This window comes from Primulina tabacum, chromosome 9, assembly GCF_025594145.1.
Source record: "Primulina tabacum isolate GXHZ01 chromosome 9, ASM2559414v2, whole genome shotgun sequence".
NCBI classification, from domain to species: domain Eukaryota; kingdom Viridiplantae; phylum Streptophyta; class Magnoliopsida; order Lamiales; family Gesneriaceae; genus Primulina; species Primulina tabacum.
This window is the reverse complement of record NC_134558.1, coordinates 41,137,742-41,149,970: the sequence shown is the minus strand read 5'-3', so window position 1 is coordinate 41,149,970 and position 12,229 is coordinate 41,137,742. Positions and strand designations below refer to the sequence as shown.

General features: G+C 33.3%; 1 protein-coding gene and 1 non-coding gene across 8 annotated transcripts; one reads left to right on the top strand and one right to left on the bottom strand.

The window, feature by feature from the left end:
• Window positions 1–2,959: 2,959 nt before the first annotated feature.
• Window positions 2,960–8,927, top strand: LOC142556304 (uncharacterized). Of its 7 annotated transcripts, XM_075667736.1 has the most exons (15): window positions 2,961–3,120; window positions 3,261–3,364; window positions 3,883–4,262; window positions 4,980–5,154; window positions 5,657–5,740; window positions 5,835–6,076; window positions 6,174–6,393; window positions 6,665–6,744; window positions 6,836–6,920; window positions 7,313–7,444; window positions 7,524–7,637; window positions 7,723–7,770; window positions 8,160–8,244; window positions 8,340–8,396; window positions 8,493–8,927. In XM_075667736.1, exons 3-15 carry the CDS (start codon window positions 4,039–4,041, stop codon window positions 8,588–8,590), a joined length of 1,644 nt encoding a protein of 547 aa, XP_075523851.1. In that variant the 5' UTR covers window positions 2,961–3,120; window positions 3,261–3,364; window positions 3,883–4,038; the 3' UTR covers window positions 8,591–8,927. The 7 variants fall into 7 exon arrangements, with proteins under 7 accessions (XP_075523849.1, XP_075523851.1, XP_075523855.1 ...); XM_075667734.1 differs by lacking the exon at window positions 3,261–3,364 and having other exon boundaries at window positions 2,960–3,120; XM_075667740.1 differs by lacking the exon at window positions 3,261–3,364 and having other exon boundaries at window positions 3,933–4,262.
• Window positions 8,928–9,447: 520 nt separating this feature from the next.
• On the bottom strand, window positions 9,448–9,521 carry TRNAT-AGU (transfer RNA threonine (anticodon AGU)). The gene has a single exon. It is a non-coding gene; the product is annotated as a tRNA-Thr (tRNA).
• Between the last annotated feature and the right edge of the window lie 2,708 nt (window positions 9,522–12,229).

The window sequence follows — 12,229 nt, the reverse complement described above, 5'->3', positions numbered from 1 at the left end:
GGATTTGTTATACCGAAGAAGCTGTGGTTAACAAGCGAAAGCATTAGGGATACCGAGTAGACGTCTTTTTGAATTCTTGGGGAGGTCCAAGCAGAGCGTTCATAGGGAAAAAAATCATTAATTAATTTGTTGATTACATATTGATTTTTCAAGTTTTATGTGTGTTTTTTTCCTATTTAAAATTTAAGCTTGGGTAGTGTCGAAATCAAAACTCGTCCACGAGTTCTAAGACGCGTTTTTATATATTTAATACGTAATAATATGGATGGTCGACCGGATCAGCGATTGGATCACATGCATGCAGTAAAATTCAAGCATCCAATATTGGTACAAAATATATTTTTCTTTAGATTATGTTCCATACCACAAAATATTAAGAAATAAGTGTGGCCCACGTGATTAATGAAAATAACTTTAGATTTTATGTCTATAATTCGTAAAGGAGTTTGGTACACATGAATCCCCCTACTTCTTTTTAAACTAGTGGAAAAAAGCAATGAAATATTTCATTTGGCTTCGGGAGAACTAGCCATTTGATTTAAAAAGAACCAATTCACACCTTCTGATCTTTTATCTTCTTTTCTGGATTAATCATTCATCGAAGAGCCCCAACCAACCCGGAATCTCGCCATCATCTTTGGGGTAGCAAATAATGTCTTCCAGACTCGTCATTTTCTTTCTGATTTGCACGAAGAAAACGTTCCGTGCTTTGATTTTTTAAATGATTTTGGAAAAATAGTTTTTTATAATTGAGTTTTGAATTATATCGCTTCTCATTTTAGAACTTAGACATCTCATTGGATATATATATATATCATCAGATATAGATTGGTTTATGTTCGTATTATACACGTGATCCAATCAACTCGGTATGCGAAGCACTAAGTACAACTTTAATTTAAAATATAACCAAACATAATGAGATATAATTTTCTATGCTGTCCATCCTAATTAATGTTTGTTATCAAAATATCAGAACATTAATTATATAAAAGAAGTTCAAAATTCTGTACTCGGCAACAACTTTTAGAAGATTGTTGATTCTTGTAAGTCGTGTTTGTAATCATAGATACTCGTGATTAATTAAATTATTTGATTCAAGAAAACCGCATACGAAATTGTTTCCGAGACAAGTTGCATATTTTCTAAAGTATATATGTTTATCTTTTTAAAAGAAAGAACTAATTAAATTAAGTTTACGAATTAAGTTATTTATAAACTCGTCCGTCCAATTTGCCCATCATGTCGCATAAAAAGGGATTCAAAGTTACGAGCACATGCAAATGTAGTTGAGATCCATATGCTAGTGGGTAAATGTATGTATTATCGATACTCCAATTGAAAAAAGTTTACTCGGGCAAAACATAATTAGTTTAATTGGGGATATTTTGCTTCTGCTTGCCCACAATCTGCCCGGGCCCTTCACTCAACCGATATCTTGAGTTGTCTTCGTGGTGGGGGTAATTTGGCACCGAACTTACAAGAGCTATTTGTGCATGTGAAGCCATTTTTGTATGGGAAATTAGGTGCGCTGTTTGTTGTTTTGTATAGACATTTCGTGTGTATATCAATTAATGAAGTGACGAAATTGTATGCTTTTTTTTTTTTTCATGATTTTAAGCCAACGTATTAGTTCATAAATGGACGATTAACCTTTTATCCGTCAGTTAAAATAAAACAATTACAATTCATCGATTAACTTTTTTAAAAAACTTAAAAGGTATTCATTAAATTCTAATTAGGTTTTTATTTTAATTTGTTTGTGTATTATCATCGAATTATTAACATAATAATTATATTTAATTGTTTCCAAGTGTTTCGCATGGAAAATAATCGAGTAGGTCTAAGGTTGTGCGTTTAAAAGTAAATGGTTTGATGATACGTCGCATTCTTGACCATGGCTTAAACCTCAAATGTGTGCATACATATTATTTTCTCTTTTACCAAAGTAGGTATTTTGAATTTTAAAAAAAATATATTTACTTAGGCATAGTTTGATACATATGATATGATAAGTATGAGCTATATAATATAAGGATAAATCAAAGATAAATATGATGGTAAGATAATATATTGATTATTATTGAATGTTTGGTATGATTTTAACAAGAGTTATTAAATTTATATATTGAATTGTAATGACAAAACTAACCTTACCATAAAAATTTTATTTTTCATTGTTATCGAGATCATGCACTTGCATATCTCAATTCTTAAATTACGATATATATATATATATATATATATATATATACTATTTAATTTTAAACTTTAATGATATTTTTAAATTTTAATAAATTATATATGTCCTGACACAATATCTATAGCAATTTTTTATCGAAGGAATATATAAACTAATTTAAATCCCAATGTTTGAGAAATGAGGACAATAATGTCGTTTCACAGAATTTATTATTTATCATGCAGATATCCCCTACATTGGAGTGATATCTTCTCCATAGTGGACCAGCATTATCACTGGTCCATCCAATTTTTACGGGCCGTTAAAAAATGAAACAAAGATGGGCTGAAAAATGATAACTTATTAATCATTTAGTTATCAAGTATATCAAATTATGGCTTAATTATCTGTTTTTATATCATCTCATATTTGACTCGATTTTACGATAATTTTAATTTGAAAAATAGCAAATTTATCGATCATCTTTCAATCAATCATCTCAAGGTAATTATTGATATTTTTACCAGTAAAATTATATTTATAAGTTTTTTTAAAAAAGAAAAAATTAACGTGATTAATAAGAATCTGTAAAAACAATTGGATTGCACGTAAAATGACAATTTGCGATGACCAAAGAAGGATTGATTGGTTGCATGGAATGTGACATTTGATTCGTCAAAACGCGTCCGAGAGAGAAATTCAACGGCGAAACATTTATTTTATTTTTTAAAAAAGGCAACATTTAATTAATTCGAGTTATTATTATTACAGGACAGCTCCATCAATTAGTGCTAAACTTCCCCGTTCTCTCTCTCCCTTTAACAGCGAATTTTGCCACCAAAGCATAAAGTTTCATCGCAATCTTCGTCTTTCTCACCTTTCCTTCTTCTACTCTCTCTAGATAAATTTAGGGTTTCGAGTGATTCGCTGTCGCATTGGTATCCTCTCGTTTTACTGCTCTATTTGTCGTGTATAAATATAGATATAAACAAATGGAGGTAAATTTTACTTACTGGATTTGATGCGAAGGTTACTTCTCGGTTGATGTTTATGCTGACAGTTGAGTTTTTACTTTTAGGGAAAGTTCTCGTGGCTTGAAATTGGGATTTTTAGGGGATAATCTTCTGTTTCTTTTTTGGTGTTTCCTTGTGGTGCTAGTGATTGAATTTTGCTGAAATTGCTGTACGTGATTCTTGTATATCCTCTGCTCTATTAAGGTTTTTTTAAAGATCCTTTTTCCTTTTGGTGTTATTCATAGGAATTGAGTTGTAGAATTTGGTCATTTTATTGCTTTTTGTTTCTCGACATCCAGTAGATTTCTCAGTTTATTTCTAGGATATTTTTTTCCAATTTTTCTTCAAATCCTCTTTTTGCGACGAGTTTTATTTTGGCGTTTGTTACTCTTTTTGACTTACTCGTGTTTCTGATCCAGAAAAATCCTGTCTTGGTGTTTAATTTATTATTGCCTGTGCTGGAGGATATTTTCTGGGCGTTTACGTTGAAGAGTTTGATTGGCTAAATGAAGATATGAATTAAAAGAAATGGTTTACTTGAAAAATAGAAATAAAACTAGACAAAATTAAATTATGGAAACTTTGACTAGGTTCTTCTTTTTACCTGCCGAAAAGGGATTTGTTGACTACTAAAGAAGATTGCTCACCTTTCTTGATTGATTATTTCTGGTTTATTTCTCTATGCAGCACGAATTAATGGTATCTTTTCTCATTACTCCGCCGATTTGATTCCGTAGCTGATGCATTGGATGCTTGGCTCTGAGTATATGGGATTATTTAACAAGCCAACTTAGTAGTATCAGAACCGGAGTCTCAATTTTATAAGAAAAAGTGGTAAGGTGGATGGAAACTGCTAAGCGTTGGTTTGGAAAGTTACGATCAAAAGAGAAGCCTAGGACTGCTAACAAGAAAAAAGAACCTACACCCAATGGGAAAGAAGGCTCGAAAACTCCGTTGAATGAAGAAACACCTTCGAATGCAACTAAGCAGAAGGTGGAAGCTGCCAAACAGTATATAGAAAAGCATTACAAGGAACAGATGAAGAGCTTGCAAGAAAGGAGGGAGAGGTAAGAGCTTTTTTTTCAATTTTTTGTTATGATGAACTGTTGTTTGATGCATTTAATGTGTCTCATATGTATAGCTATGGATCCATTTTGTATGCTTGATGCTTTAAGACAATGTGCATCCATAATCCATATCTTGTAGCGTGAAATTCTGAACCACTTTTTGTTGCTACAGTTATCACTTACAGTTAATTACTACCGAAGCATTACATAAGTCTGATTCACCATCACTGTGTGTGCAATAGTAGTTCTTCATCACAATGTTTAGAGAGTTTCACTTGATAAATCCTCAGATGTGCCATTGGCAATAGCAAGCTCTGCATTTGGTATATCTACATTCTGTCATGTTTTTGTTGAGACTGTTAAAAATTGAGGCCCCTTAATTTTCAAGGAAGATTGCATAAGTGAATTGTTTAGCAGTGCTGGATACACTTTTTATTCATTATAGGGTGGTATGAGTGTTTTAAGTGTAGGTTAGAATGTTATGTTGGGGTTATATTTATTGTATGTGCTAAAGAGAGTTAAATCTTGATTGACTCCTAGATCCTGCTTTGGCTTGTTTTGTTTTTTCATCTCTAGTCCATCTACACAACATTGCTTCTCATTTTCTTCTATTTATAACAATTTTTTTATTCTTTTTGGATGGACTTTGGTTCTTGATTTTCTATGACACTGCAAGTTTGGAATGCTGAACAAGTCATTCATCGTGACATCTTGTAGACGTAACATGCTTGAGAGAAAACTGGCTGATGCAGAGGTCTCTGAGGAAGAGCAAAACAACATATTGAAGCGCTTGGAGAAAAAGGAAACAGAATATATGCGCATTCAGAGGCATAAAATGGGTGCTGATGATTTTGATCCACTAACAATGATAGGAAAGGGTGCATTTGGAGAGGTCCTCTCTCTCTCTCCCTTCTCCACCAAAACCCACCTTATTGTCTGAGCTATAAGAGTATTCATTCCTTTAAGTTAATTTTAGATAAAGGACATACCTTTTTCATGATCATGTGAAGCTGAATATTGATGCATAGAGGTCTGGGAAAAAGGTTGGATCTGAATGATTTTTTCTGACATTTACCCAATTCCTCCTACATAGAGGATGCATTAGAATGCAGGACAAAACATTCCTCATTCTTGGGTTTGTTCAGCTTACTGCATGATTTGCTTCAACTCGTCAGTGAGTCATTCTCCTGTTGATACGTGATCACATATCGAATACTTAGTAATTAGTCGCTCTTATCGGGGTCCAAAATTTTTTGTTTGCATTTCTTAAGTTCCTTGGGGAGGAATACGTAGAATAACAGGAGTTTTGTGGATGATGATGTTGATTTCATTTTTTCTCGTATATTTTCTACTTTATTCGCATATGGTGACTTAAAAATAATGCAATAGTGCAGGTTAGAGTCTGTCGGGAGAAATCAACTGGCAATGTTTATGCCATGAAAAAACTCAAGAAATCAGAAATGCTTCGCAGGGGCCAGGTAACATTTATTATATCAAACTAAATGAATGAAAAAAATATCTCGAGTTTGATGTGGTTCTTACTGTTTTCGACCCTTTCCTCTCTTTCTTTAGGTTGAGCATGTCAAAGCTGAAAGAAATTTACTTGCAGAAGTTGATAGTAATTGCATCGTCAAACTTTATTGTTCTTTCCAAGACGAAGAGTATCTGTATCTTATTATGGAATATCTCCCTGGTGGAGATATGATGACTTTGCTAATGCGCAAAGATATTTTAACTGAAGATGAAGCCAGATTTTACGTCGGTGAAACTGTTCTTGCTATTGAATCAATCCACAAACACAATTATATTCACAGGTTTGTGGTAATTTTGTGATATTAGATGGAATGTTTTAGCTTCAAATCATGTTTTGTTTGGTTATATCTCATACTACATTTCTTTATAATTTTACAGAGATATCAAGCCTGATAACTTGCTTCTTGATCGAAATGGACACATGAAGTTGTCAGATTTTGGATTATGCAAACCGTTGGATTGCAGCAATATTCAAGAAAAAGATTTTTCAGTAGGAAATAGTTACAGTGGGGCTCTTCAAAGTGATGGGCGTCCTGCAGCACCGAGGCGCACTCAACAAGAGCAACTGCAGCACTGGCAGAGGAATAGGAGAATGCTTGTAAGCTTCCTATAGCTAAATCATATCACTCCATAGGCCATCCCTTATTTCCTACTTTTGACCTAATCACCTAATTTATGGAAACCTCGGGGAATAGGTTGTGATTAAAATTGGTAAATTCCATCTATCGAGGGATATAAACTGTGAGATTCCATCTCTCAAATTCGTCCTCTTCTTCGCACATATATTATTAATGCTGGCAATAAAAAAGGTTTGTAGCTGGAAGGTCAGCATGTAATTACGTTGAATTCCCTTTCTTTTCATGGCGCAGGCCTACTCGACTGTTGGTACGCCTGACTATATTGCTCCAGAAGTTCTGCTGAAGAAAGGATATGGAATGGAATGTGATTGGTAAGCATTCCTATCAATATTATTTTTATTTTGTGTGGAAAAAAATATTTATTATCTGATGGGGACGATCTGGATCATGTGTCTTGCCTAGGTGGTCTCTTGGGGCTATCATGTATGAGATGCTGGTAGGGTTTCCACCTTTCTACTCAGATGAACCTATGTCTACATGTAGAAAGGTAATGATAATAGGATTCAGTCTTACGTGCTATTATTTTATTGGTGTGTGCTTTCCATTTTGTCTTCCTTTTGCATCTTTGCTTCTTATGGATATAGATTGTGTTTTCCATTGTCTTTCTTAATTATTGAATTGATATTCTCCTGTCAATGCTAGACGCCACATGAAGTCATGAATGTAACAGGCGAATCTTGTCTAAATAAAACCGTTCTTTCTCTCAATATACCCGACGATAATATTTATAGTTCAATTCATTGTGGAGGACATCCATAGAATGAAGTTCAATGGTTGCTGTGAATTTCTTTAAACTTGTGCTATGTTGGACGTTCATTGTGCTTATGCTTTATTGATGGGCGACCTTGCTATGATGGTTGTGCCTTGCTCTATGTGCAGATAGTAAACTGGAGAATTCATTTAAAATTTCCAGAAGAGGCAAAGTTATCACCAGAAGCAAAGGATCTTATCTACAAACTCTTGTGTAATGTAGAGCAAAGGCTTGGAACACGAGGCGCAGATGAAATTAAGGTGTTGCTCATGCATATTTAATCTGAAGATTTATAACTTATGGAAAACCATTAGCTTATCTGTTACACCATCTTTCCAGGCTCACCCATGGTTCAAAGGCATCGAGTGGGATAGGTTGTATCACATGAAAGCGGCATTCATTCCCGAGGTTAACGATGAGTTGGATACTCAAAACTTCGAAAAGTTTGAAGAGGTTTTCTTCTTTTTTCAGTTACACCTAGTCTTGCATGTTTCTACTTCTTTATTCTTTCTCTCACGTTCTTGCAATTTTCCTGCAGTCTGACAATCAAGTTCCTTCGACCACAAAATCAGGACCCTGGAGGAAGGTTGGTTTATGCTGCCAATAACATCTCTATTTACCGTCTTTTCTGATGGTTTAAAACCTTCAATTCTCCACGTACCATGTCCTCATGGAAAAACATCAGTGACTCAATTCAGCCAAACGCATTGTTGTCTGGGATATGTAGGGTGATTTTGTATATGGATGCCTTTGTTAACCACAAATTTAGATGTTTTTTTTTGTCATTTAGATGTGTTTTTTTTTTGTCAAAAAAAAAAGTAGTGAGTTACGCAGAGGCCAAAACTACACCATTTTGGTTTCAGTAAAAGTATATAGCGAGTTTTACACTTTAGCTTTACATTTCCATTGGTGAGGCAGACATTTGCTTGCTGAATCTTCTCTGATCGAATCTGATTATGTCTTTTCATGGTGCAGATGCTTTCATCTAAGGACGTTAACTTTATGGGTTACACTTATAAGAACTTTGAAATAGTGAAGGACGATGAAGTTCCGGGAATAGGTAGCATATCTGTCCTCTGGCGAAGTAACCATATTCACTTCTACGTTGCATTCAGTTCATTTGAATCTTGTTAACATTTGTCTTATTATTTCCAGCCGAATTGAAGAAGAAGAGCACAAAACCGAAGAGACCTACCGTGAAGTCCCTCTTCAGTAAGATTCTCTTCCTCTCGATAGCATCGTTTACTTATTACAACATATAAAAAAAGACCCATAGTTTTATATTATTATGTTTCTTAAATGTTTAAGGTGAGGAATCAAATTCTTCTTACTCTCCGCCTGCACAAGGAAGTTTTCTCAATCTACTTCCTCCCAAATTAGAAATGTCGAAAAAAGGTGAACCTTAGAAAGGAACTCCTCACTACTCTGTGACTAGCATCAAACGACTGTAGTAAAAAGAGTGAAGACTGCGATAAATTTATTTTGAGGTAAATAGGATGGTTTGTTTGGCTTTTTTCATCTGTGATTGCTCATAATGTTGAAGTATCCATGGATGAAGTTAGTTTCCCAGGTGTATTTACCTTGATTGAGCTCTGTAAATATGAAACTTTTTATTACCCTTTTGATAGTTGACGATGTGTAATTCTTTGTCGTTATAAAATTGTAGAGACTAATTCATTTCTCATGTAATTGTTATTTGGGTATAGGATTAATGAATGTGATTAACATTTTTTTAAGTTTATATATATTTGCGTTGATCCCCATTCGACATCCACCGTATACACTTTTGTGACGAAACTGCATTTTGTATCGATAGAATTTTTGCGATAAGTGGTAATGTGCATGCAATTCGTTTGAATGTGTATGTTATCAAAGATAAATTCAAAACTAGTTAATTATTTTTCATAGTTCTATATAAAAGTTTTAAATACCATGAAAATAAGCAGGTACTTATGTGTCATGGGCTAACTAATCCAATAAGTTCAACAAGAAATTTAGAGAAGTTGACAGTGTTTGTAAAATATTATATTTTTAGATGAGTGTTTAAATTTATATATTGTGAATGAATGAGTGTGACAGAATTATAATTAAAATATAAGTGAATTGAAAAGTTTTCAAATTCGAGTAATTGGTAAATATGTAATTCTAAAATTAGATTTTAAATAAAATACAGAAATATATCTGTGCTGAAATTGGTCTAAAAGATTTATTGAAAAACAAAATATTGGTCTACACAGAAAAGAATAATATTTGACATCAATAATGCTCTCGTTGAGAGTCGAACTCAAGACCTCCCGCTTACTAAACGGGTGCTCTAACCAACTGAGCTACGAGAGCTTTGATCAAATTTATATATTTTGTATATTATAATTTATTGTAAACCCGGCAAATCACCAGCCAGTTTCGGATCACCCTGTTGTTCTAATCCGCAGTCCATTTTTCCTTTTCATCTTCAAGTTTTTATCGTTAGCTTGATGTTAGCAAGTTTCTATACCTCAAAGTTTCCCCTTCTGATGTGTAATGAAGCTGGTGGTAGATTTGATGAAGACTGAAAACTCGTGCCTTTTCTGCAGAATACTTGAAAAATAAATTGGCGTCGGACACACGGGCTCGAATCGATGCTAAGAAGTCAAAATTTCAGTTTTTATGTGGTAAAAAGTTCTGTCTCGTTCACGACGTTTGCTTTTCTTGGAATCTGATGTTTGTAGTGCAGCTTCGTATGTTGGGTACCATTCAATTTTGACATTCTCGCGTCTTAGAAAATTAATTAATTGGAGAGAGCGATAAAATTCTATGCGGGTATTTTTCTTCTTAAATTTTCATTGAATAATTGATATTTTAAAATTACTTCATTTGTTCCCGACTTATTTGCTTAAGGTGTAGGATTCTAGTTTTTTACTTAGTTGTTTTATGCCTTATGGTATTTCAGTTTTCCATTGATTTGGTAGCTTTTCATAGTATAATTGTAAAACGTGATGATTAGCGCATTAGTTCTATTTGGTGTAGCTTAATATGTGGTAGCTACAAACCTTAGTGGAACTATCTGTATATTCTTGCGGCAAATGCGTGTCAGTTTCTAAATCTCATCATCATGATACAGTTTTTACCGCTCTAGCATACCTACCTGACCAGAAAAAAGTTTTCTGATAGAGAAAATTGCATCTAAATCTGACAGTATACATTGTTTTCATCAGGTATGCTGTTAATATAGGAAATCCCAACATCTTTTTTGACGAGAGATCATAGAAATGAGAAACTCTAATAACCAAGATAGAATCTTTCAATATCAACTGGCTATATTCATCTTCTTTTCTTGATCCCAAACACTGTCCCAATGATTGTAGGTTCTGCCACATCGTGTTTGTAAATATTGACAGATTTGACACGTCGTTGCTCGAGTCAATGATAGGAAAATATAAGTAGCATTTCATATTTCTTACTCACTATCAGTTTATTTACCTATTAGCTTTCACTCCTCTAACTTGGGATTTCTTTGTGTCTTACTGAATGACTCGCTTCAGGTCCTCTTAAGTCTGGCTATGATCTCTACTACTCACTTCAATATACTATGCATTCATTTTCTTATTTATTACACTTTACAAATTAAAATCTCATATTATTATAGTCCATAATTTTGTGGAATTGTGTATCTCTTACCCTGCTATCCGCTTCACGATAACTCGGTAATTTTTTGATTCACCTGACCATCAAATACATGTACTTGTATTATCTCCTAGATGGAATTGTCCACTACGTTCTTCATCCTTAAAATCTTCTCCACCTAATTATGCCTTCTGCCAATCTTCACCATCATTTCTACTCTATCGGATGTTGGGTTCCAGATCCAGCATTCCTGTTTTGTTAGGAAGCATGGTGATAATCTTAACTTTATTTAGATTACTAATATCTAGGCACATATTTTGCGTACGTGTACAGTCTTTTTTTTATTGAAAATTTTCTTTGGAGTTTAATATTTTTTTTTGTAATTAATTTGATTTATAATAAAGAGTAATATCATAATGGTAAAAATTGATGACGGACCATGTTGCAATTTGATACGGGCCCAAATTACAATATGATGAAGACCATACCAACTTACCCAAATATGGGTACTATGATAGCCACGTTCATAATAATATATTAAGAGATACATTTTTTGAGTGTATAAATATATCTCTCTTCTTCCCTTTGCCTAAGTTTCCACCGAGGCCTCCCTTGACTGGACAAGTTAGGGAAATTGTGTGTGAAGTATAAAAATAATTGTTTTTAATAAATCACTGATTTTATATTTATTGTATTCTCACAACACTGATAATATAGAGTATAGCATTAATTGTTAGCATCAGTATTTTGCTAATTTTTGTTTACATAATCGTTTTTAGTATTTTTGTTGACTTTTGGATTTACTCAATAGACTAAGGTCTGAATTTTATTTTAGGCCTTTAAATTGTTTAAAACTCCGTAAGGTTTTATGCAACAATAATAACAAAGCGAAAAGGAATTTTTTTGCAAATATTAATTAGCAATCATGTCACATCTTTTTTACCGACCTTTTCAGCAACCTTTTATTTGATTTTCAAAATTTTGGATGTTGGGTTATGCATAGCTTTAGCTTCCTAAATTTATTGCGTATAATGTCTAGATATATTTTATTTTTAAAAAAAAGACTTAGCAATTATTAGGGTTATGGTAATCACTAAACAGCTATATATTCAACAACTTTGCGGTGAGGTTAAATTTAAGTCCAAACTTTAACGAGTTCAGTTAATATGCATGATAAACATTTCTAAGCTTTAATTGTACATTGATTGATATTGATTCTGAGTTTTAAAACAACTTGGGATTTCTAAGTTGGTCTAGAGCCCATGGTGAATAAATATTTGTTTTGTGTCTTTTTAATCGAACTCCGATATTGTCTGTATTGCAATATCTTTAGAGCGCTCCTTCGTCGAAATGCTTTACCAATATTGAATCATAAAATAGAGCCACATGCATTAATTATTACTTGTAATACGAATTAATTGAAACTGTCTTTTATTTGGAAA